Raw genomic sequence first — 27262 nt, 5'->3', positions numbered from 1 at the left:
GGGACTCGTTCCCTGTGACGTTCACCGTATCGGCTATGCAATGGCAGCATGTGTATGAGCATTCTTTGGGCGGCGGATTAGTACCGTCGTTAAAGCATTCGTTGGGTCGAAACACCACCAGGTTCGAGTCTCTACATGCAAACCGACCCGTGAAGATCCTGGGTAGAATAGGCCTTTAGCAACCCATGCTTGCCACATAAGGCGACTATGCTTGTCGTGAGAGGCGACTAACGGGATCGGGTGGTCAGGCTCGCTGACTTGGTTGACACATGTCATCGGTTCCCAGTTGCGCAGATCGATGCTCATGCTGTTGATCACTGGATTGTCTGGTCTAGACTCGATTATTTACAGACCGCAACCATATAGCTGGGTCTGTCATAGGAGCTGAATATTGCTGAGTGCGGCGTAAAACTAAACTCACTCACTACATGCAAACCATGGCTGAATCTTGTGTTGTTGCTTAAAAAATTCAAAAGGACGTAAAACACCCACTCACGTTTCAGGTGAAGTACATAAGTACATAAATAATGTCTTGACATTATCGTTCATATTGTAGTCCAGTTCATCTCTAGAAATCTGCACGTGTTAGTAGAACGATCGATGTTCACTAAGTTAAGAAACAGACAACAACTCCAGTAACATGCGTAATTGTATTTAATAACTTTAACAAGTTTAGAAAAATACATCCGCCGTGATATTGCTGGAATATTGCTGGAGTAGTACCATACTCACTCACTTACTCACTTACTCACTCACTCATCACTCAACAAATGTAAAGCGATAAGATCCATTTACAGTTTCAGCGTAAAACAACTGTTAAAAAACAAAACAAGAAAAAACAGTTTTCACCACTCGAGGATCCAAAACGCAACAACCAGCAAACCAGAAAACACCAGTGTGACACAAACTCGAGAGTCCACGTTAAATCTCGGAAAGGGACGAGTACTGCCGAACTTGCTATCCATACTGACTCGGCTTAGCAGAAGTTACGTAGAGGGTTGGACATATAGATGTGGAGTGTGGACATCCGGCCGAGTCCGGACAGACAGCGTGGAACAGGGTTCAGGAAACGCTGAAATAATAATAATAAAACAAATGAAATGAAATCATGTATTTTCTATCCCACAAGATTCTGGTGATTGACAAGATTCATGATAATCATGGTAAATATGCCTCGCATGAGAAATGTGAAGAGTCCATCCCTAGTACCAAGCTGCCCGGCTCCCAAGTGTTATAGGTACTACCCAATCTCTTGATTTTAAATGGGGTGTGTGTGTTCTGGATGAGTAGGGGGGCATCAATTTTGTACATAAATATATTTAACAATTATGCTTAAAATATGGGGGAGGGTGGTATTTGATTTTGTACATGACATGCAGGGTGGTCACTTACTTTGTACATTCATGTTGGGGGGGATGGGGGAGGGTGTGTGTGTGTCATTCACATTGTACATGCTTCTCCACAAAAATCATCACCACCCACCCATAGACATAACTTATGAACGGTCCCCAAAGGCCCTGAGCTGTTGATGAGCCTTACCAGCATGACTGTACCAGGATCACCCGAACCCTCTTTGATGCATTCATTTGTTTTGATTAATTTATATATAACAGCAGAAATAGCGGAATTGGTGATTGTCACATGTATGAATGGAATGGATTGCATGTCCCACAATGTGATGCAGACAATTCTCATGCTATTATATATATTTGTACTGATGCCCTCGGGTGCTCGTGAGGCAAGCATTCTACAGTGTGTCGGAGAAATAACAATTCCAACAAAATCGATAGTAGCGTTAACGTACTTTTCCTAGCTACCGTTGGTCTGTCTAGGTTGAAACAAGGAACATTCGTGGCGCTAGGAACATCTTTCCGATTGTTTGTAGCTTCGTCTTACCCAAATAGCATGTATCTCACACTCTCCAGATAGCTTGTGATATTACTGATGCTGTTTCCTTTGAATCCGCTACGAACTTTATTTCTACAGATTTAATTGCTATGAACCTGAAGACCAGAATCCTGACTATTGCCAAACTTTAGGCCAACAGTGGTTGGTTGGTTGGTTTTATAGTTTTAAGGCGACGTGGGTGCTGACGTGAGTGCTGAACAAGGAGATTTGCATCCCCTTATTGTCCGTTTGAGCCGCTGGACCGACGGGGGGAAGGAGTATAAGAGTCTAGCTGACTCCTAGTGTGAACTTACCCCAAACTGTGATTCAGGAGGATGTTCAAAACGACGCGACGACAGATTGGCGTTAAACGCCCAGCCAAAAGAGTTGAGCTTGCCACCATTGTACATGAGAAACACTGGGAAGAAGCGGTCACAGTCCATGTTCAACGAAATGTCATACCAGTAGTGAACTCCTGAAGAAACACAAATTAGACGTCTTGGTATCCATTCAAGTTACGATAACGATACTCAATGTATGTGCAATTATCACCAATGTGACTACGGGGTTGTTTCTACGGTATATCGCTTATAGAATAATGTGTTTTGGAGCAATACCAAATCGTATAAAATAGAAGAAAATGAAAACATTCACGTTTGACAAGGCCCGTTAACTACAGAGACTTGAGGCCTCTGAGATGATCACGAAACTTCGAGTCATCTGTCCTTCGAGTTACGCTCCGCGCTCACATTACTTCACAGAATGTTAATATAACCAGACAATCATAGTATACACTCATTGTTATGACGACTATGAAACAACACACGAAGAAATATTCTTGTGATTATCAATTGTTTCACACAGGCGTTCTCGTTGTGTTTAGAAAAAAATTGTAAGGAATCAGAGACAGCTTACAACTCAGCAACGTTTTGTTGTTTGTTATATTTTTGTTGTCAAATCCATTTTTTAAGCGTAGACTTTCTTTTGCCCAGTGGCGTATATATGGTTAGTGTAGTGACTGTTGACGAGGTTGACTATTGTTTAATGCCGATTTGCCATCATTCCAGGAGCACCAGAAATCATGGAAACCAGACATTGTACAGATGTAGGGAATGGTACCAAGAGATTCGATGTGACAGGCAAACGCTGTAACCACTAGGCGAACGCATTCCTCCTTAGCGAGGCTTAACAGTAGTGTGATGGTATCTTCAAGACTGCTTACCCATCCATGGGAAGCAGCGTCCCCTTGTCCAAGGTGTTCTGAGAAGTTCTGACTCGGTCATTGGTATAGTGATGTACTCCCCGGGGATGGTGCCGTTCTGGACCAGCAGCCGTGTACCCGTCCCCTCCTCGGAATACTGGCTCGAGGTCCGTCCCGTGCTGCATATCCTGTCTGAAAACATGATGAGTGAGTGAGTGAGAGTGATTAAATGGCATTTGTTCAGTGACTATGCCTGTGATAGAGAGTGAGTACAAGCATTTTGTGTGACCCAAATGACCGAAAAACATATAAATTTACAGATGTACATGATTTGAGATTAAGTTGCAGATTGTAAAGCCTCTCAGCGCTTCATAGTCACCCTTACTGTGACCTTGACCTTTTGCATGAAATATCTGAACTAGATCAAACAATCAAAAGCAGTATTTGACTGTTTGACATTTCAGTTTCGACCCATGCAGTCTGGGTTTTGTATGAAGAACATCAATGAGCGCAAATGGGTGTCGCTGTCAGTGCAGATGTGCTTTGTTCCTGTAACGTCGGGAATCTCTTGACCTCTCATTATCAGATGCAGGGGTGGGAGTGGGTTGTGGGAGCCTTACACTAGTGGTGCTGGGACCCAAGGCAGGCATTCAAGGAGAGATCAGCCTCATTTGCCGCCCACCTATTCTAAGCCCGGAATGTTCATGGGGAGATGATCCTTAGCTGCTGCCCACCTAATCTAATACAGGAATGTTCATGGGGAGATGATCCTTAGCTGCTGCCCACCTAATCTAAGACAGGAATGTTCATGGGGAGATGATCCTTAGCTGATGTCCACCTAATCTAAGACAGGAATGTTCATGGGGAGATGATCCTTAGCTGCTGTCCACCTAATCTAAGACAGGAATGTTCATGGGGAGATGATCCTTAGCTGCTGCCCACCTAGTCTAAGACAGGAATGTTCATGGGGAGATGATCCTTAGCTGATGTCCACCTAATCTAAGACAGGAATGTTCATGGGGAGATGATCCTTAGCTGCTGTCCACCTAATCTAAGACAGGAATGTTCATGGGGAGATGATCCTTAGCTGCTGCCCACCTAGTCTAAGACAGGAATGTTCATGGGGAGATGATCCTTAGCTGATGTCCACCTAATCTAAGACAGGAATGTTCATGGGGAGATGATCCTTAGCTGCTGTCCACCTAATCTAAGACAGGAATGTTCATGGGGAGATGATCCTTAGCTGCTGCCCACCTAGTCTAAGACAGGAATGTTCATGGGGAGATGATCCTTAGCTGCTGTCCACCTAATCTAAGCCGGAATGTTCATGGGGAGATGATCCTTAGCTGCTGTCCACCTAATCTAAGCCGGAATATTCATGGGGAGATGATCCTTAGCTGTTGCCCACCTAATCTAAGCCGGAATATTCATGGGGAGATGATCCTTAGCTGCTGCCCACCTAATCTAAGACAGGAATGTTCATGGGGAGATGATCCTTAGCTGCTGCCCACCTAATCTAAGACGGGAGAATGTTTTATGGGGAGATGATCCTTAGCTGCTGTCCACCTAATCTAAGACAGGAATGTTCATGGGGAGATGATCCTTAGCTGCTGCCCACCTAATCTAAGACGGGAGAATGTTTTATGGGGAGATGATCCTTAGCTGCTGTCCACCTAATCTAAGACAGGAATGTTCATGGGGAGATGATCCTTAGCTGCTGCCCACCTAATCTAAGACGGGAGAATGTTTATGGGGAGATGATCCTTAGCTGCTGCCCACCTAATCTAAGCCGGAATGTACATGGGGAGATGATCCTTAGCTGCTGCCCACCTAATCTAATACCGGAATGTACATGGGGAGATGATCCTTAGCTGCTGCCCACCTAATCTAAGACAGGAATGTTCATGGGGAGATGATCCTTAGCTGCTGCCCACTTAATCTAAGCCCGGAATGTTCATGGGGAGATGATCCTTAGCAGCTGCCCACCTAATCTAAGCCCGGAATGTTCATGGGGAGATGATCCTTAGCTGCTGCCCACCTAATCTAAGACGGGAGAATGTTTTATGGGGAGATGATCCTTAGCTGCTGCCCACCTAATCTAAGACGGGAGAATGTTTTATGGGGAGATGATCCTTAGCTGCTGCCCACCTAATCTAAGACAGGAATGTTCATGGGGAGATGATCCTTAGCTGCTGCCCACCTAATCTAAGACAGGAATGTTCATGGGGAGATGATCCTTAGCTGCTGCCCACCTAATCTAATACAGGAATGTTCATGGGGAGATGATCCTTAGCAGCTGCCCACCTAATCTAATACAGGAATGTTCATGGGGAGATGATCCTTAGCTGCTGCCCACCTAATCTAATACAGGAATGTTCATGGGGAGATGATCCTTAGCAGCTGCCCACCTAATCTAATACAGGAATGTTCATGGGGAGATGATCCTTAGCTGCTGCCCACCTAATCTAAGACGGGAGAATGTTCATGGGGAGATGATCCTTAGCTGCTGCCCACCTAATCTAATACTGGAATGTACATGGGGAGATGATCCTTAGCTGCTGCCCACCTAATCTAATACAGGAATGTTCATGGGGAGATGATCCTTAGCAGCTGCCCACCTAATCTAATACAGGAATGTTCATGGGGAGATGATCCTTAGCAGCTGCCCACCTAATCTAATACAGGAATGTTCATGGGGAGATGATCCTTAGCTGCTGCCCACCTAATCTAAGACGGGAGAATGTTCATGGGGAGATGATCCTTAGCTGCTGCCCACCTAATCTAATACTGGAATGTACATGGGGAGATGATCCTTAGCTGCTGCCCACCTAATCTAAGACAGGAATGTACATGGGGAGATGATCCTTAGCTGCTGCCCACCTAATCTAAGACAGGAATGTACATGGGGAGATGATCCTTAGCTGCTGCCCACCTAATCTAATACAGGAATGTTCATGGGGAGATGATCCTTAGCTGCTGCCCACCTAATCTAATACTGGAATGTACATGGGGAGATGATCCTTAGCAGCTGCCCACCTAATCTAAGCCAGGAATGTACATGGGGAGATGATCCTTAGCTGCTGCCCACCTAATCTAAGACAGGAATGTTCATGGGGAGATGATCCTTAGCTGCTGCCCACCTAATCTAAGACAGGAATGTTCATGGGAGATGATCCTTAGCTGCTGCCCACCTAATCTAATACAGGAATGTTCATGGGGAGATGATCCTTAGCTGCTGCCCACCTAATCTAAGACAGGAATGTTCATGGGGAGATGATCCTTAGCTGCTGCCCACCTAATCTAAGACAGGAATGTTCATGGGGAGATGATCCTTAGCTGCTGCCCACCTAATCTAATACAGGAATGTTCATGGGGAGATGATCCTTAGCTGCTGCCGACCTAATCTAATACAGGAATGTTCATGGGGAGATGATCCTTAGCTGCTGCCCACCTAATCTAAGCCCGGAATGTACATGGGGAGATGATCCTTAGCTGCTGCCGACCTAATCTAATACAGGAATGTTCATGGGGAGATGATCCTTAGCTGCTGCCCACCTAATCTAAGCCCGGAATGTACATGGGGAGATGATCCTTAGCTGCTGTCCACCTAATCTAATACAGGAATGTTCATGGGGAGATGATCCTTAGCTGCTGCCCACCTTATCTAAGCCGGAATGTTCATGGGGAGATGATCCTTAGCTGCTGCCCACCTAATCTAAGCCCGGAATGTTCATGGGGAGATGATCCTTAGCTGCTGCCCACCTAATCTAAGACGGGAGAATGTTTTATGGGGAGATGATCCTTAGCTGCTGCCCACCTAATCTAAGACAGGAATGTTCATGGGGAGATGATCCTTAGCTGCTGCCCACCTAATCTAAGCCGGAATGTTCATGGGGAGATGATCCTTAGCTGCTGCCCACCTAATCTAAGACAGGAATGTACATGGGGAGATGATCCTTAGCTGCTGCCCACCTAATCTAAGACAGGAATGTTCATGGGGAGATGATCCTTAGCTGCTGCCGACCTAATCTAAGCCGGAATGTTCATGGGGAGATGATCCTTAGCTGCTGCCCACCTAATCTAAGACAGGAATGTACATGGGGAGATGATCCTTAGCTGCTGCCCACCTAATCTAATACAGGAATGTTCATGGGGAGATGATCCTTAGCTGCTGCCCACCTAATCTAATACTGGAATGTACATGGGGAGATGATCCTTAGCAGCTGCCCACCTAATCTAAGCCCGGAATGTACATGGGGAGATGATCCTTAGCTGCTGCCCACCTAATCTAAGACAGGAATGTTCATGGGGAGATGATCCTTAGCTGCTGCCCACCTAATCTAAGACAGGAATGTTCATGGGGAGATGATCCTTAGCTGCTGCCCACCTAATCTAATACAGGAATGTTCATGGGGAGATGATCCTTAGCTGCTGCCGACCTAATCTAATACAGGAATGTTCATGGGGAGATGATCCTTAGCTGCTGCCCACCTAATCTAAGCCCGGAATGTACATGGGGAGATGATCCTTAGCTGCTGCCCACCTAATCTAATACAGGAATGTTCATGGGGAGATGATCCTTAGCTGCTGCCCACCTTATCTAAGCCGGAATGTTCATGGGGAGATGATCCTTAGCTGCTGCCCACCTAATCTAAGCCCGGAATGTTCATGGGGAGATGATCCTTAGCTGCTGCCCACCTAATCTAAGACGGAGAATGTTTTATGGGGAGATGATCCTTAGCTGCTGCCCACCTAATCTAAGACAGGAATGTTCATGGGGAGATGATCCTTAGCTGCTGCCCACCTAATCTAAGCCGGAATGTTCATGGGGAGATGATCCTTAGCTGCTGCCCACCTAATCTAAGACAGGAATGTACATGGGGAGATGATCCTTAGCTGCTGCCCACCTAATCTAAGACAGGAATGTTCATGGGGAGATGATCCTTAGCTGCTGCCGACCTAATCTAAGCCGGAATGTTCATGGGGAGATGATCCTTAGCTGCTGCCCACCTAATCTAAGCCGGAATGTTCATGGGGAGATGATCCTTAGCTGCTGCCCACCTAATCTAAGACAGGAATGTACATGGGGAGATGATCCTTAGCTGCTGCCCACCTAATCTAAGCCCGGAATGTTCATGGGGAGATGATCCTTAGCTGCTGCCCACCTAATCTAAGACAGGAATGTACATGGGGAGATGATCCTTAGCTGCTGCCCACTTAATCTAAGCCCGGAATGTTCATGGGGAGATGATCCTTAGCTGCTGCCCACCTAATCTAAGACAGGAATGTTCATGGGGAGATGATCCTTAGCAGCTGCCCACCTAATCTAATACAGGAATGTTCATGGGGAGATGATCCTTAGCAGCTGCCCACCTAATCTAATCCCGGGATGTTCATGGGGAGATCATTTCAATCGGTTATCGAATAGTTGTAGATTATTCGAGACAAGATCAATGTACTATTTTGTAGAGATCCAGAATGAGAGGGCGACCCCATGCCCAGAACATACCCGACTATCTTGGGATGGAATAGTCAGCTGTGTTACTGTGTGTCATGTTTACCCTGCCAAGCCTTGACAGACCGTGACGTGACGTAACTGCAATACTACAGACACCGGTGGACAACAGCATTCAATTACTCTGGTGATTAGCTTAATCTGATTTTCTTCAAGCATAGTATATCCTACTCAGCAGATAACACATGTACGTACTGGGGTCCATGAAGTAAGCGGTGATGAACTGGTGATTGTCGTGCTCCACGAAGGGGTGGTTCTGCAGGGGGTTATGGGGGTACCCATTCGGTTGATTGATGGGGAACTGAAACACAATACATCCAGAGTGAATGAGTGAGTTTAGTGTTACGCCGCACTCAGCAATATTCTAGCTATATGGCGGCGGTCTGTAAATTATCGAGTCTGGACCTGTCAATCCAGTGATCAACAGCATGCGCATCAATCTACACAATCTACAAAATTGGGATACGTGTCAACCAAGCCAGCGAGCCTGACCACCCGATCCCGTTAGTCGCCTTTTTCGACAAGCATGGGTTTTTGAAAATCAATTCTAACCCGGATCTTCACGGGTCCAACACATCCAGACGTTACACCACAATTGGCCATGCAGTACAGTTATTGTAACTGGGGAAGTCAAATCAATAGAAAGCTGTATGACATTTTGAAATTCAACATCGCAACATGTCTAACGATAATGACCTGCTTCATATATTGATCTTACCCCTGTTTGAATCCCTGCGATGAAGCCGTTCACGTCGAAGATGAGGATGACTGCGAAGTCGCCATTTTTAGCATAACGCTTGCCAGCAAACATAGGAATTGCTGAAAACACATTAGTTACAAACGGAAATATAAACATGAGATACTGCGGCACAACAGATAAATTTCGTAAATGTGTATTGATCGAAATAAATATGACACCACAAAAACAAATTAAGTGTGAAACACCTTAGATTACACACATCCTCACACAGATATGCTCACAGGCACACACGCTCATATACACACATACTGACGGACAAATATACTCACATACACACATACTGACGGACGAATATACTCACATACACACATACTGACGGACAAATATACTCACATACACACATACTGACGGACAAATATACTCACAAACACACATACTGACGGACAAATATACTCACAAACACACATACTGACAGAGACATACTCACAAACACACATACTGACGGACAAATATACTCACAAACACACATACTGACGGACAAATATACTCACAAACACACATACTGACGGACAAATATACTCACAAACACACATATTCACAGACACCCGTAAGAGACGACTAACGGGATTGGGCGGTCAGGCTCGCTAACTCGGTTGACACATGTCATCGTACCCTTATTACGCAGATCGATGCTCATGCTGTTGATCACTGGATTGTCTGGTCCAGACTCGATCATTTACAGACCACCGCCATGTAGCTGGAATATTGCTGAGTGTGGCGTTAAACAACAAATAAACAATCAAACTTACAGACGCACGCACTCACCTCCGCACCCGGACAGCTGGGTGTACCCCTTGGTCCTGGCGGCCAGCTCTGTTCTCGGGACATGTGAGAATGTCCCCGAACTGAATATGTTGATTCCGAAAGTCACTGAAATAGTGATAAAAAGTTTGATTATAACCACATGAAATATAAAACAATTGCAAAATACATACATATAACTAGACAATTCCTGCTGACAAATCATGAAATCTGAGTATATATGAGACTTTATTCTGAATTATGACCGAACGGGCCGCACAACCTCCCGCAGCAGAATGTACAGGATTTAGTGAAATCAGTTTACCTTGCAGCTTGTTCCAGTCGGGGGCTGAAACAGAAAGGCACTAAGATAAGTGTCATAGTACATGTCGGTATAGTCACGGGTAGGCAAGCGGGGATAAGGAAAGGGGAATGCGGGGATGGAAGAAGCCTGCGGGGATAGGGAGAGCGGGGACTGTGGGGATGAGAGAAGCCTGTGGGGATAGGGAGAGCGGGGACTGCGGGGATGGAAGAAGCCTGCGGGGATAGGGAGAGCGGGGACTGCAGGGATGGAAGAAGCCTGCGGGGATAGGGAGAGCGGGGACTGCGGGGATGGAAGAAGCCTGCGGGGATAGGGAGAGCGGGGACTGCGGGGATGGAAGAAGCCTGTGGGGATAGGGAGAGCGGGGACTGCGGGGATGGAAGAAGCCTGCAGGGGATAGGGAGAGGGGACTGCGGGGATAGGGAAGAAGCCTGCGGGGATGGGATAGGGAGGAGGGGACTGCGGGGATGGGAGAAGTGGGGATAGGGAGAGCAGGGACTGCGGGGATGGAAGAGCCTGTCGGGAAGCGGGAGCCTGCGGGGATGGAAGAAGCCCGTGGGGATAGGGAGAGCGGGGACTGCGGGGATGGAAGAAGCCTGCGGGGATAGGGAGAGCGGGAACTGCGGGGTGTGGGAGAAGCCTGAAGGGATAGGAGAGCGGGAACTGCGGGATGGGAGAAGCCCGTGGGGATAGGGAGAGCAGGGACTGCGGGGATGGGGAAGAAGCCTGCAGGGGATAGGGGAGAAGCAGGGAACTGCAGGGGATGGAAGAAGCCTGCGGGGATAGGGAGAGCGGGGACTGCGGGGATGGAAGAAGCCTGTGGGGATAGGGAGAGCAGGGGACTGCTGGGATGGAAGAAGCCTGCGGGGATAGGGAGAGCGGGGACTGGGATGGGAAGCCTGTGGGGATAGGGAGAGCAGGGACTGCGGGGATGGAAGAAGCCTGCGGGGATAGGGAGAGCAGGGACTGCGGGGATGGAAGAAGCCTGTGGGATAGGGAGAGCGGGAACTGCGGGGATGGAAGAAGCCTGTAGGGGATGGGGACTGCAGGGGGGGAAGAACTGCGGGACTGCGGGGATGGGAAGAAGCCTGTGGGGATAGGGAGAGCGGGACCAGGGGATGGAAGAAGCCTGTGGGGATAGGGAGAGCGGGACTGCTGGGATGGATGGAAGAAGCCTGTGGGGATAGGGAGAGCAGGGGACTGCAGGGATGGGAGCCTGTGGGGACCAGGGAGAGCAGGAACTGCGGGGTGTGGGAGAAGCCTGAAGGGATAGGGAGAGCGGGAACTGCGGGGATGGAAGAAGCCCGTGGGGATAGGGAGAGCGGGGACTGCGGGGATGGAAGAAGCCTGCGGGGATAGGGAGAGCGGGAACTGCGGGGATGGGAGAAGCCTGCGGGGATAGGGAGAGCGGGGACTGCAGGGATAGAAGTAGCCTGCGGGGATAGGGAGAGCGGGGACTGCAGGGATAGAAGTAGCCTGCGGGGATAGGGAGAGCGGGAACTGCGGGGATGGGAGATTGAAGGGATGGGAGAGCGGGAACTGCGGGGATGGGAGACGGGGAGAAGGACTGCAGAGATGGGGAGTGGGACTGTGGGGATGGGAGATGAGGAGAGGGACTTTGGGGATGGGATATGGGGAGAGGGACTGTGGGGATGGGAGACGGGGAGAGGGACTGGGGTGGGAGACGGGGAGAGGGACTGGGGGTGGGAGACGGGGAGTGGGACTGTGGGGATGGGAGATGAGGAGAGGGACTGGGGGATGGGAGACGGGAGTGGGACTGCGGGGAAGAGGCACTGGAAGGATGAGAGACGGTGAGAGGGACTGCGGGGATGGGAGACGGGGAGAGAACTGTTGGGGGGAGGGGGGGGTTGTAGACAGGGAGAGGGACTGCTGGGGCCACACCCCTTTGAGCTGCAGTATTCTGGTAATTATGTCAACTTCATATGTCGGCCTATCGGGTTAACGTGCCGAGAAATACAGCAACCGCGCGCGAAACTCGTGCTATCAGACAATCTGGGAGTAACATTCACCTCAAGGGTAACTCCACAAGCCTACGTCCTGTCATTCTGTCACGTATGTTTCGTTTATGCAGTTGTTTCTTGATTTCTAACGCCGTAGATAGTCAAATTCCAGATTCTACGGCGGATAGGAAGTACTAGTGGTTCGACCAGATTAACTAGTGATTGATATGATGTGGAACACCCCCATGTTGGGGACAGTCAACCAGGCTCCACCCCTTCTAACACTGATGGGGGATCCAGGAAGGAATGTCAGTCGGCCAGTATACGAGTAGACGCTGTCATTAACGCCAGCTAACACATGCAGTACTGTTGGTGTTAGCGGAGTTCGAGACGGTGCCGGTATTCAAGAGGAATGCCATGTTTATAACTGAAACTAAGAAACAAGTACATGGAGGTATTGCACGTGCATATCAAATGTATCAACACTCACATGCCTAAGTTCGAACAGGATATTTCAGTGATAAAGAAAATGATTTTACGCCGCTTTTTGCATATTGCAGGTGTCCAAGCGCGTTGGTTTCGCCCTCGCAAAGTCGTCAGGATGGCTGACAGACGGACGGAAGACACAAGTCTGTGGAACTGATGACAAGAGAAGCAGTTTTTATTGTGGTTGGTTGACGACAGGTCGAAATGGTACAAGTTGATGGTAATCGCGTGACCGAACGCAAACCGGGAACGAGTGGCCAATGTTCCCGGTGAGGAGGACCGCTATGTCATTTACACCCATCCAGAAGTCGGACGGCGATTCTTCATCGTCGACGAAGTCGTTGATGATCCGACTAGATGCACAATCAATCCGCTTCTGTCGATGATCTGGTCTCGTCTCTCCTTTACGCCGTCTCCGACTGATCATTCCAGTCAGATGTTACTCTCATAAGAACTACATCCCATTTGAACCAAATCCCAAATTAACTACAGGGATTAACTAGGGATTAGTAGAGCAGTCCCCGATCTGAGTAGAGGCACCCCCATGGCATGTAATGAGCACAGTCCATCAGCTCGTCATAGGCGACGCAAAACGGTAGTAGCTATGTCGTCATCATGTGTATGACGTTACAGTTAGTGACAATAGGTAATATGTAATAGATATATAAGACATATCTTCTTATGTAGTTGAAAATGCTGATCATAAAGCAGTAAAAGTCCCAAGAGAGACACTTATGAAAACAAAAGAAACAAATACAGAGATGGACATTCTTCCATTTGTTTGTACCTACAATCCTAATAACTGTACAATTATGCCCATTAAAAAAGCAAATCTTCCAATTTTGTATAAAAGTGATACTATGAAAAAGGTTTATCAGTCAGTTTAACAAAATGTCAAATACCTTGATATGGAACTAGTTAAATCATAACTGAAGACTGCAAATTTACATTTTGTGAAGGCAAACTATTTACTATCAAAACCAACATGAACTGCCGCAGCTAAAATGTTATACATGTTTTATTTGTTTTGTGTTGGGCAAATCCATTAAGCAGACGCAGGTGACAGCTTGTAGTTAATCTGTGCACTAGACCATCACATGTGTTGTTTTAAGCTGTAGTTCTTATGGGATGTAGTTCTTATGGGAGGACACCTTATAGATGGAGGACACCTTATAGATGGGGGACACCTTATAGATGGGGGACACCTTATAGATGGGGGACCTCACGCCATGCGGTGCAAGGTCACTGTTAATTGACATATACTGATAGCATTAAGGCTCCTGCTTGTGGGGTTGGTGATGGTGGTGGGGGGGGGGGGGTGGGGGTGGGGGTGGATTGGTGGATTGGTAGGGTGGTGGTTATGAAAAGAGGGGATACAAATTTTTTTTGTGAAATGGTTTGCACTAAGACACAAGCAATATGGAAATAAAGATGACTAAACCCAGTGTCGATTGTACAATTGTGACTATATCACGAGTCTGTGTTCTTTGACGCCGCATGCAGCTGTATTCCAGCTGTACGTCACGTTTCCTAAATCTGATGACGATGTTATGTTTCGACAGTGTTAACAAGACCAAGTGTCACACATCCACTTTCGCAAATCCCCGCAGAAATTAAATATGACAAACACAAATATTGTAAATGCTATGTATTAGTCAGGAAGAAACACATCACCTGAGACAGCTCATGCTCCGTATAGCATGACAATCTGAAAACGAGCGAGTATTTTGGCGTTATATACATACAATTCCCTTGACTAGAAGGCACAAGATTGACTAATTGCCATTTCGTGACAATGTGGAGTGAGTGAGTGAGTTCAGTCTTACGCCGCTTTTAGCAATATTCCAGCAAAATCACGGTGGGGACACCAGAAATGGGCTTCACACATTGTAACCATGTGGGGAATCGAACCAGGGTCTTCGGAGAGACGAGCAAACGCCCTTAACCACCAGGCTACCTCACCGCCCCATGACATATTGAAATATGACATTAAACCAAAGGGCCGATATTAGACCAAAGAGTCGATATAAGACCACAGCGTCGATATTGGACCAAAGAACTGATATTTGATAATAAATGCTGGACCCGACTGAAAAACAAAACAGACAGACTTCGACTTCGTCAAAGAAAGAGTTTTACGTGCCAGTTCTTCGCACTCAGTTATGTACACATTACAACAGGCCATGTATGATTATATGAAGGTCGACTTACATCTACTGAAGAAAAACGCCTGGGACACAGCCAGAAGTGAGACGATCAGCAACAAGCGGAACATTGTCGAACCTTCCAACTCAGATGACCGCCGTGGACTGACTAGAAGCTGGAGCCGCAGCCCAGGTAATACCAACGGGAACGTACACTTTCAGCTGGAACCCGAGTCGACCCGAGGTGTCACGAAACAACTGGAGTGAGGATGCGAGTGCGATAGTACTTGCCTGAGTGCGTGTGTTCTGCGAGTGTGTGTGGACGGCTGGGTGTGTTTTGCGTACGTGTGTGTGCGGTTGGTTGGTTGGGTGTGTTTTGCGTACGTGTGTGTGCGGTTGGTTGGTTGGGTGTGTTTTGGGCAGGGAGCTGGTGTTTAATGATTTAATGAAACTACATTGATACTATGGCACTGAATCTGAACTGATGATTTATCCATCTACGACGTTGTGACATCTATTTTTATTCCACATGATGAGGAACGCGTCATTCCGTTGTTAGGGTGTACCCGTGAAGGTCCGGGTTAGACCGGGTCTTCAGTAACCCATTCTTGTCGTAAGAGGCGACTAACGGGATCGGGTGGTCAGGCCCGCTGACTTGGTTGACACATGTCATCGTACCCCAACTGCGTAGATCGATGCGTATGCAGTTGATCACTGGATTGTCTGGTCTCGATTATTTACAGACCACCGCCATATAGCTGGAATATTGCTGAGTGCGGCGTTAAACAACAAACCAAGCAACCAACGTCGTTAGGTGATCTTGTAGATGCTGACATTTAACACTCCACGTGAAGATCCGGGTTACCACACACCGATATATTTCTTTCCCGATATCTTCCTGTCATCGTATTCCATGTGATTGGACTGGTGATCATGCTGTAAGTCACTGGATTGTCTGGTCCAGAATTTATCATTTTCAGACCACCATCATATAGCAGGAATATAGTTCTCATCCAGGCTGAGTTGGTCAACAGCGTGTCGTACTCTTGCATTGCAGGCTTCTTAAGCTGTTTTCCCTGTATACAGACTGTTCCATAACAACAAGTTCTTGTCTTTTTCGACAGCATGTAATATCTTCGATGGTAAATTTGCACCTATTTTGTTGTATGCATCGGAAATATGGGGCCTTAAATACCATTACTGTATTGAAAAGGTGCAAACAACCTATTTCAAACGTTTCTTGTGTGTTGGGAAATTCGCATGGAATAAGGCAATATTAGGCGAAATTGGTCGTACCAATATGTTTGTTTTAAGTAGACACAGAGCTGTTAAATATTGGATTAAATTGGTTAGAATGGGTGTAAACAGATATCCACATCAATGTTATAACATGCTGAAAGAACTGGATGACAGAGGTAAAAGGAACTGGGTTTCAGATATCCGTCTCGTTTTCACACGTATGGTTATACCAAAATGTTGGAGACGAAAAATTGTTCTTGTATGTGTTCAAGCAAAGATTAGTTGATATTTATGTCCAAAATTGGCAAGGAAATGTACAAGCTTCACATTTTTTGAGAAATTATAGTCTTGTAAAATTAGGATTTTACCCTGAAGCGTATATTACATACCTGTTTCATGATAAGACGTTACTGAAGGTATTTTTTAAATTCCGAATTTCTCTACATAATTTGAATGTAAATGCAACCAGACGAAATAAGGATGCTGAAGAAGAATTTCATATTTTACTACAATGTCCAGAATTTAATGATTTGAAAATAAAGTATTTAAGATTTCTCGATTGAAATATGTATGTAAATCCCAAATGATAAATGTATTTAATTCACAAAATAGACATACCGTTAAAGCAATAGCAACATTTCTGAAATGTGTATTCTCCAAAAAATGTTTGAAACAGTGTTGAAATATAGCTTATCTATTTTCTTACGACGTGACAACAAAAGTGTTGTAACAACAATTGTAACATGGGCCAGTTGGCCAATATTACTAAATAAAATCTGTCTGTCTGTCAAACATTACTGAGTGCGACTTCAAACAAACAAACAAACAATGGGGTGGGTGCTGAACTTTTTTGGAGCTGTATATGAAGGGAGTCATGACTGTGTGCATTACACAGGCAATGTGTCATACAGACGCCTGGCTTGATGCCAATAACCGTATGCTGGGATCGAGTAGGTGATGTCACTATTGCGCAGGCGCTCCAATAACGTTTTCAAACATGCACGTGAGTTTATGTGATAAGGAACATGCTGTTGAAGAATGCCCATGTAACATTCAAGCATAAACAACAGACACGAGACCTGGCAATACGCCAACAAACAAGCACCAGGATAGACTACTCGACTTTGACTGATTCTCCGACTGAATATTTCACGACACGATTGTTCCACTGTCATTTCCATCGGCCTACTTATCGTCCTACACGTATGTAGGCGCCCTGTTCCTGTTGACGAATGTGTTACAATGGTTGTCTGACAGTTGTATCCAGTGCACGTATGGCACGGGAAGGATGACTCTTAAGTCTTAAGTATCATGACGTAGATATAATAGTGATAATATCGCATCTATAATGGCAACAATAATTGTGGAGGACTTTGAGGAATATATGAATGAATGAAAGAATGAATGAATACAATGGTGTTGATGATGATACTCATTTAAACAATATTCCTTACATTTTAAACTAAAGTTCCAAATGCAAAAAGCGTTCAATGAATCACCACATATAAATTTTCACCGGCTTACCATTGACACATTTGTTAGTTAGAATTACAATTTACTGTGAATATTATTGGTAGTCAGCTGGCGACCTATATACTTGGTGCCCCCGTATCTGTGACTGTTCTGTATATACACACATATAATATTATATACTTTGCCCCTGAAGTATATGTGATCTCTAGTGGAGGGCTGGAGTGAACAACAACTCACAGGGCACCTACAGAACAGTGACGGTGACCTGCACTGGGTAATGACAATTTAACCTGATAATGGCAGATTGTCTTTCCAACCTTCATTCAGCGACACTTATTGTGAAGTGCATTAATTTCTCGGCGGTTATGAACAATTCCGACTACACCAAGGCAATATTATCACCAGAGCTCAGAACACCCGACGTCCACGCCGAGACGATGGCAGACATGGCACCATAGACCCCAGCTCTGGCCGCCGTGGACTACAGAGCAACCGATCAACAGCCTCACCCTGACTGCAACCTTGATGCGAGATACCATGGGGTGACCATATTGAGCCAAACACTAATACACTGAACAATTTGACACTCTGTGTTAGATAACAGAAGCAAACATAAGATGAAGCATGAAGAATATGCAAAGTCGTGAAATGAACCAACAAAGTATTGCTTGTAGTCTCAACAGAAGTCCCAAATGCCACTACAGTCGACATAATTCAGTAAATGAATTAATACATGTAGAAAAATATACAATGGAAATAAACCCGAACTTTCAAAGGAAAATTTTAAAAATGGAACAATTGCTTTAATGATAAATGAACTGAAGTAGAATCATATTGAATTACGATGCAGGCAAAGACTGGAGTTCAACAACATTCTTGAAGAAGACATTGGACAACCAGACAATCATACAGGATAAACTATAGATGGCTGAGATCATAGACAGAGTCCACGGGATGGGTCCAAGCACACCTGGTAAGAATATACCAACAGTTGCATGTACCCATGTGTCTGCACATGATAATCGTATAAAATCCAATGCCAACAAGCTGAGTGGTACCAACATTGTTATGTCAGACCAGTACCCTGGGGAAGTAGTGGTAGTTGGTACCTACATGCAGTCACGAAGATAGGTAAGACGGCTCACCTGCGGATAGACGAGCTAATCGTGAATGGGAGAAGGATATCCATAACGCAAGATGTACTGCCCGACCCGCTGTTCCCTGCTGCATATCATGGTGAGTTCCCTACACTGACCAGGAGCCAGAAAACTGGCATAGCATTCGTCAGAAGGTCTGTAAAACCTTCAAGGTTTAACTGTTCACGAGAAAGGTACACTGGATTTTACAAACCTGTTCAGAAGTAGAAGAAGAAGAGAAAGAAGAAGTAGTAGTAGGTTATAGTATTTTAGGCCTCCCGCCTACCTACAGAGTAAACAAAATATATAGTAACCTACACAATTTGATGTTACTTGTAGTATTGCATCAATTTGAATACATTATTTTTCAGCATGTTATTTCTTAAGAGTGTTGCATGCTTTAAGAAGAGTGAGAGGCGTACAATGTCGGTATCATATCTAGAGGTCATAAAAGAAGAAAATGCAGTTTCTGGTGGTTCACTTAAGTACCTGTTTGGTATATACAGAGTAGGGCATGTAGATACAAAGTGGATTTTATGCTCTATTCCTCTTTTACGTAATATAAACTTCCTTTCATTTTTATCATTCCATATTATTTTTACGGTAGATTTTGCATGCCAAAAGACGAGTTTTTTTCTGGGCAATCGCATCTCTGGAATCCCCATACTTCTGAACAATAGAACAAAATCGGTTGTATTTGAGAATTCAAAATTTTAAAACAGACATTAGAGGGAACATTGTTAAGTTTAGAACAAACAAGAAATATTTCAATCAAAGCCTTTTACAACGTACATACACTAAACACTATTCAGTTGAGTCTGTAGTCCAAGAGCGGAATCTGCGATGTGATAGTGTGGGTGAAGGCAAAACTGTCTTAGGATTATCGGAACACATTTAGCTCTGTGCAAGTTACTTACCACTTGAAGACTCTCGACCTCCTATCAATCAATCCGTATTCAGATCTGAAGGCCACATGGCCGTAGTACAAGTATATACAATGTTCAATAACAGTGTGTATCTCTCTTCATGACAGCATGATAAATAAACAGAACAATTATTCTAATTAACATACGGTTAGCAGTTGACAATAGCTAGTTCAATATGTGTTTTAACGGTTGTTTCGTAAAATAACTGGGTAGATATTTGCTTCTAATAGTACTATAATGATCATAATTAGCAGAACATGGTATTCGTCATCCAGGACATTAATTTACAGTATTAACACACAGTAGGTTTGTTATGAAAATTTCCCTTTTAACACCTTTAATCATAGCAAACGGGACAAACCTGGGATACCTCTATTCTTTCTTTCTAATATTGATATATTCACATATGAAGTTTTCTTTAAACAGGGAATAAATAAAAGTACTGGGACTATTTTGGAGTTTTACATGCCACTCTTTGCTACTTCTTACAAGACAGGGTGGGTTCAGACATACATTTCTACATAATTAGGAATGGACGTACGTACCTAAGACAGGGTGGGTTCAGACATACATTCCGAGACATCAAAAGAAGCATTCGTAAAATGCTTGTCTCCTGCTACAGTGTTTAAACAAAGTAAAGGACAGCTTAATGAACGCCGTTGTCGCCACGTTCTTGTTTGGTTTTGGGTCGGTAAACCGAAATATCTGATCTGAATTATGTCTTTAAGATCTGATCTGAATTACGTATTTAAGATCTGATCTGAATTACGTCTTTAAGATCTGATCTGAATTACGTATATAAGATCTGATCTGAATTACGTCTTTAAGATCTGATCTGAATTACGTATTTAAGATCTGATCTGAATTACGTATATAAAATCTGATCTGAATTACGTATTTAAGATCTGATCTGAATTACGTATATAAGATCTGATCTAAATTACGTCTTTAAGATCTGATCTGAATTACGTATTTAAGATCTGATCTGAATTACGTCTTTAAGATCTGATCTGAATTACGTCTTTAAGATCTGATCTGAATTACGTATTTAAGATCTGATCTGAATTACGTATTTAAGATCTGATCTGAATTACGTCTTTAAGATCTGATCTGAATTACGTATTTAAGATCTGATCTGAATTACGTATTTAAGATCTGATCTGAATTACATCTTTAAGATCTGATCTGAATTACGTCTTTAAGATCTGATCTGAATTACGTATTTAAGATCTGATCTGAATTACGTCTTTAAGATCTGATCTGAATTACGTCTTTAAGTCCGCAACATAGTATTTGCTTTGTTTGTTTGTTGTTTAGCTATTTTTCAGCTATATTGCAGCGGTCTGTACATAATCGAGCCGGGTCCAGACAATCCAGTCATCAACATCATAAGCATCGATTCACGAAACTGGGATACAATGACATGTGTCAATCAAGTCAGCAAGCCTGAACACCCGATCCCGTTAGTCACCTCCAGCAACAAACGTGGGTTGCTGGAGATCAATTCTAACCCGGATTTTCAGGAGCCAAGAGATACTTTTCCTTAACTTGAAATCAAATTAGCTTACAAAAGACAGAGGTTCTAGAGGTGTCTTGGTGTGTGCGGGCCACGGCAACACGTTGACATTGTTGGCTGCACGGAGTTGCTGAACAATTCGGGCAGCTTTGGGTCTTGCGAGGTCATGCTGATGAAGGACATCACGTGGTAGCAGTTGTAGAAATGGTAGGGCAATTAGGCGAATAATGTAACCCATATAACGCTTATAGGTGTCAAATTGACCTAATTCCTCCCTGCAACACCGCACTCTCTTCACCATTCGGCAAGACCCCCTATAAACAACATGACAACTCTGAACAGACAGACGCAACGTGCAGTCCGATCCCATCTCGATCTCAGAAACTGTCCTCTGTAAGGTGTGTAAGCCCTACTTCCTTGAGCCTTGAGCCCTGAGTCACAATTGCACAAATACAATAGTGTGTTAGTTAAGTACGTATAAAACAATTACACAAATACAATAGTTTGTTAGTTAAGTACATATAAAACAATTACACAAATACAACAGTGTGTTAGTTAAGTACATATAAAACAATTACACAAATACAATTGTGTGTTAGTTAAGTACATATAAAACAATTACACAAATACCATAGTGTGTTAGTTAAATACATATAAAATAATTACAAAAATACAATAGTGTGCAAGTTAAGTACATATAAAACAATTACACAAATACAATAGTGTGCTAGTTAAGTACATATAAAACAATTATACAAATACAATAGTGTGTTAGTTAAGTACATATAAACCAATTACACAAATACAACAGTGTGTTAGTTAAGTACATATAAAACAATTGCACAAATACAATAGTGTGTTAGTTAAGTACATATAAAACAATTACACAAATACAATAGTGTGTTAGTTAAGTACATATAAAACAATTACACAAATACAATAGTGTGTTAGTTAAGTACATATAAAACAATTACACAAATACAATAGTGTGTTAGTTAAGTGCATATAAAACAATTACAAAAATACAATAGTGTGCTAGTTAGGATACGTGTTCCAACGTCACCAACGTACAACAGTTTATACATGATTGAATATCATATGTCGTACACACTCTGTACATCACTACATTGGGCAATCACACAGTATATAATGTAATGTAAACAGCATAATAAGGTTAAACAGAACTGAAGTAATCTATGATGAACACAGTACATGAGAATATCTGAGAAATCCACCAAAGTATAACATGTTTGACATAAACCTGAAGATAGTGTCAATGGTAGTAGCATATAGTTAAGGTACAATAGATTAAAGTTAAGGTACAATAGCTCATGGTACAGATTTAACAAAGTAGAAGGCAACACGAAAACAACGCAAAGAACTATCTCGTGAACTTGAAATTTCTTCAGAAACTGATATTAATACCTTCTTTAAATCTGTGCGTAAGCTGAGACGCCCGCGGTGAACAGTTGACCAATTAGTGTTTAACAATACCCACGCGGACACACCAGAGGCCATTTGTAACCTGTGGGGTGCTTACTATGCTAACCTCGCCATACCACATCATGCTGAAACTTTTGATGATGCATTTAAAGCATCTGTGGATATCAAACTGGCAGATATAATTTCACAACCTAATGATTCTACTGCTGCTGACGCTGTACTATATGCCGATATCCAGCCATTAGAGTTAAAACAACATCTGGTTAATCTAAATAGTAACAAACCCCCTGGTTTGGTACCTCCTGATCTCTTGGCGCAGATCAGGAGAGTGCCCGGGGTCTCCACCGGGAGCACAGCCCTTCTGACACTCTGGGTAATGCAGAAGGCTGCAGTGATCGGGAGCCTTCATGTTTTCCGTAAAGTTCTTGGTGGGTTCGACTAGGCAGTGTTTCCTTGGAGAAGTCCCATTCGCTGTCTGGGATGCGTGTAGAGGGGGAAGGGCCCTGAGCTGATGATGAGCCTTACCAGCCTGACTGTGCCAGGATCACCCAATCCCTCTCTGCTGCATTTTCATCTTTAATCTGTATAACATAATAATACTGTATTTATAAAACGCCTAATATCCACCATAGAGATGCTCAGTGGCGCTGTGACAATATTGGTGAAGGAAATAGTTCATATAACTTTATATAAAGGCAGCAGTGAATAGATGGGTCTTTAGCAGAGATTTAAAGTTTCTTTCGATGAAGTGTTCATGATTTCCTTTGGAAGACAGTTCAACAGTTTAGGGCTGGCACAGGAGAAGGCTCGGTCAGACAGTTGGTTTGAAGATCTGTGTTGGGTTAGGAGAGAGCCAGAGGAGGATCGGAGGCTTCGCTGAGGTACATACCTAGGTTTCAAGCCTCTGCAGTCGTCATCCTGCGATGCAGCATGTTCGGCAATTCAAAATTGTATTGCTGATATCCAAAAATGGATGACCAGACATTTCCTGAAGCTGAATCAAGACAAAACAGAAATGCTCATTCTCTGTTCAAGTTCAGCACGACAAAGGTTGTCTTCAATAAGACTCGAAATTAATGAGTGTATCATTGAACCCACTGATCATGCTCGCAATCTTGGGGTGATATTTGACAGCACTATTAGCCTTGAAAAGCACGTCAATAAAATGTGCAAGAATGCCTACTATTTCATCCGCAACATAGGCTTAATCAGGAAGTACATCAACCAGCAAACTGCTGCAACATTGATGCAAGCATATGTAGTATCTCGGTTGGACTATTGCAATGCTCTGCTGCAGGGGATTCCAGAATATCTTCTGAGCAAGTTACAGAGAGTCCAGAACTCAGCTGCCCGAGTTGTGACACGCACAAAGAAGACAGAGCATATAACACCTGTTCTGATCACATTGCACTGGTTACCCATCCGACAACGTATCCATCACAAAATATTGATACTGATGTTCAAAGCCTTGCACAACATGGCACCAGTTTATCTCTCAGACCTTGTGCAAGAATATCAACCAACACGCCATCTGAGGTCATCACAACAACACATGTGCCAGACTGTAGTCAGCCGGACCAAGACATTTGGTGAAAGGTCTTTTCAGGTTGCCGGCCCAGCTTTGTGGAACAAATTACCCCTCTCTCTTCGATCAGTACAGACATTCAATATTTTCAAATCCAGATTAAAAACTCACTTGTTCAGCATTGCATACGGAGTTCAGCAGCGCTCTTGAGCAGTCTTCTGAAGACTGGATATTAGCGCTATATAAATGTATATAAATGTAAATGTAAATGTACATACACAGAGATGAAATGTTTGAGATAGTCAGGAAAGTTATCATTGTAGCGGCAGTCATGAGTCCGAATGAGGATTTTGAAGGTAATTCTTGTAGTACTGGGGTGATATGATCATGACGATGAGTGTGAGTGATACATCTGGCAACAGAATTTTGGATTCTTTGAAGTTTCTGGGGTGATTTATTTGAGAGGTTGGCATATAGTGAATAACAGTAGTCGAGTTTGGAAGTTACAAGACAGTGCATCAGAAGTTTACAAGTGTCCGTATCAAGGAAGTGGCGGACTTGGGTGATGTTATCGATGTTGTAGTAGCAGGCTCTACCGATGGAGGTGATGTGCGCATCCATGGACATGTTGGAATCAAGGATGACACCAAGATTCCGGTCACTTTCTGATGGTAGGATGTCTGTGTCACCAATACGAAGTGAAGGTAATGACAAAGCAGTCTTCAACTTTATAAGCTGATGTTTGGAGCCGATGAGAACGAACTCAGTCTTCTCCTCATTCAACTGCAAGTAGTTGGAGGTCATCCACGATTTGATTTCATTAATGCATAGCTCAAGTTTGTTGATATACAGTGAAACATCGTCTGATTCAAAGGCAATGTAGAGTTGCGTATCATCCCCATATATGTGGAAACCAATGTAATGCCGCCTGATAATGTCACCAATGGGGAGAATGTAGACTGTAAACAGAAGGGAGCCAAGAACTGATCCCTGGGGAACACCATATAACAATGGTGACTTTGATGATTGAACATTTCCGATTTTGACAGATTGTGTGCGACCTCGTAAACATGAAGAGATCCACTTCAGCGCATTTCCTGTTATCCCAATGTGATTTTTAAGTCGATGCAGGAGTAAGGTATGATCTATGGTATCGAATGCGCTGGAAAGATCAAGGAGCACAAGCGCTGTCACCTTCTTCTGGCCAATATAGAGAAGGATATCATTGTGGATTCGCACCAAAAGCTGTCTCCGTACTATGAGATGTCTTGTAGGCCGACTGGAACGATTCTGCAAGGTGGTTTGTCTCAAGATGTACCTTCAGTTTGCCAGCTACCACTTTCTCTAAACATTTGGAAACAAATGAAAGGTTGGAGATTGGACGGAAATTTTTCAAATTGTTTTCATCAGCTCCAGGTTTTTTTAGAACTGGCGTGACAATTGCATGGTAAAAAAACAGCACTCGGAACAGTGCCAGAGGAGAGAGATGAGTTCATAATGTCCCATACTGCAGGTGCTAAATAGTATAGCACAGACTTGAACAACCAGGTAGGAATGGGATCCAGTGGTGAAGATTTAGATGGTGCATTCTTCATGATATCCAGTACAAGGTTGACAGAAACATGTCCAAAGCTTTCAAGCACATTACCAGAGAACTTGCTTTCATTAGAAGTATCCTGTATCAAGATTGGTTCTAATCCGATGTATCTTGTCCTGAAAGAATGTAGCGAATTTCTCAGCCAGAACAGTTGGAGTACTGTGCTCTGGAAGCTTGTGTTCAGAGTTACCCTTTATAAGTTGGTTCAACAGTTTGAACAGTTCTTTTGAGTTGTTCTTATGTTTGGTTATATCATCTGATACAAACTTTTGCTTTGCTGTTTTCAAGGCTGAGTTCACTTTATTTCTGGTAACTTTATATATCTGGCGATGAACTTCGAGTTTGCTGCTGCGCCAAGATTTTTCAGCAGATCTACACAGATGTTTCAAGTGTCTGACTTCATCATCATACCAACTTGTATTTGGACTAACAATGATGGAACGTTTCCTAATAGGAGCATGACTGTCAAGAATGTCTACCAGACTGTCATTAAAAGTTTCACATTTGGAGTCAACATGATCGGCATTGCATACATTTGCTGTGATGTCGCATCTATCTAAGTCATCAGCAAAAATATCCATATCAATGCTTCGTGTTTTGCGATAAGTGAAGACCTTCTCGGACTGGTCCAGGCTTTGATAGATCAAGAGTAATGTCAATCAAAAAATGATCAGAAATCTGCTTATCTGAAACATCATTAATTGAGATGAAGTCATCCATTTCTCTAGTAATAACAAGATCCAAAGTATGACCTAGTTTGTGTGTGGCTGTTTTCATATGTTGTCGGAGATTAGCAGATGACAGTAGCTGAAGGAAATCCTGTGCAAACTTGTCAACACTTTTGTCAACATGAATATTAAAATCACCAGTGATCAGAAGTGCCCATGAGAGACTGCTACTGTTTCAATTAGTTCTGACATTTCAGTAGTGAACATTTCAGTTGTAAGTTTATTTTTCTTTGATGGTGGTGGTCTGTAGACAATGAGATGTTTGACTTGTTCATTCCTGATGTTTAAGGTGAGATCAAGAACCTCAAATGACTGGAATGCATGAACACTTGACTTGACAGCTTTCATAGAGCTTTTGTATACGACTGCTACAATATTTGTGTAAATATTGTGTAAATAACATACAATGCATCGAAAAGCACTGTTTTTCGGAAAGGGAAACAATCTTGTCCTGAGCTCTCATTCTCCTTTTGCGACACCTCTATTAATATAAGTTCATCAGTAAAATATGGTGGTATTCTATTCTCATCAGATCCGTCTTGTAAAGATAGAGTTTTCGCTAACTGTCAAAAGGCCAGGCAAACCATAAATTCTTTGCGCTCATTGGGTCTTAACAGTACTGACTTACATCCAGTTACATGTGTTAATATATGGAAAAGAAT

At 43.7% G+C, this 27262-nt stretch overlaps 1 protein-coding gene across 1 annotated transcript; it reads right to left on the bottom strand.

The window, feature by feature from the left end:
- Positions 1-636: 636 nt before the first annotated feature.
- On the bottom strand, positions 637-15216 carry LOC124253249. Its single transcript, XM_046686993.1, has 8 exons — positions 15085-15216; positions 10430-10453; positions 10129-10233; positions 9322-9422; positions 8799-8904; positions 3110-3280; positions 2202-2362; positions 637-1072 (listed from the first exon to the last, which is right to left on the bottom strand). The coding sequence occupies exons 1-8, from the start codon at positions 15146-15148 to the stop codon at positions 977-979; spliced, it is 828 nt and encodes a 275-aa protein (XP_046542949.1). The 5' UTR covers positions 15149-15216; the 3' UTR covers positions 637-976.
- Positions 15217-27262: the final 12046 nt, after the last annotated feature.

This window comes from Haliotis rubra, unplaced genomic scaffold (assembly GCF_003918875.1).
Source record: "Haliotis rubra isolate DU_JTF1 unplaced genomic scaffold, ASM391887v1 Scf114, whole genome shotgun sequence".
NCBI classification, from domain to species: domain Eukaryota; kingdom Metazoa; phylum Mollusca; class Gastropoda; order Lepetellida; family Haliotidae; genus Haliotis; species Haliotis rubra.
Note: the sequence above shows the minus strand (reverse complement) of the source record. Positions and strands in the feature narration are given on the sequence as shown.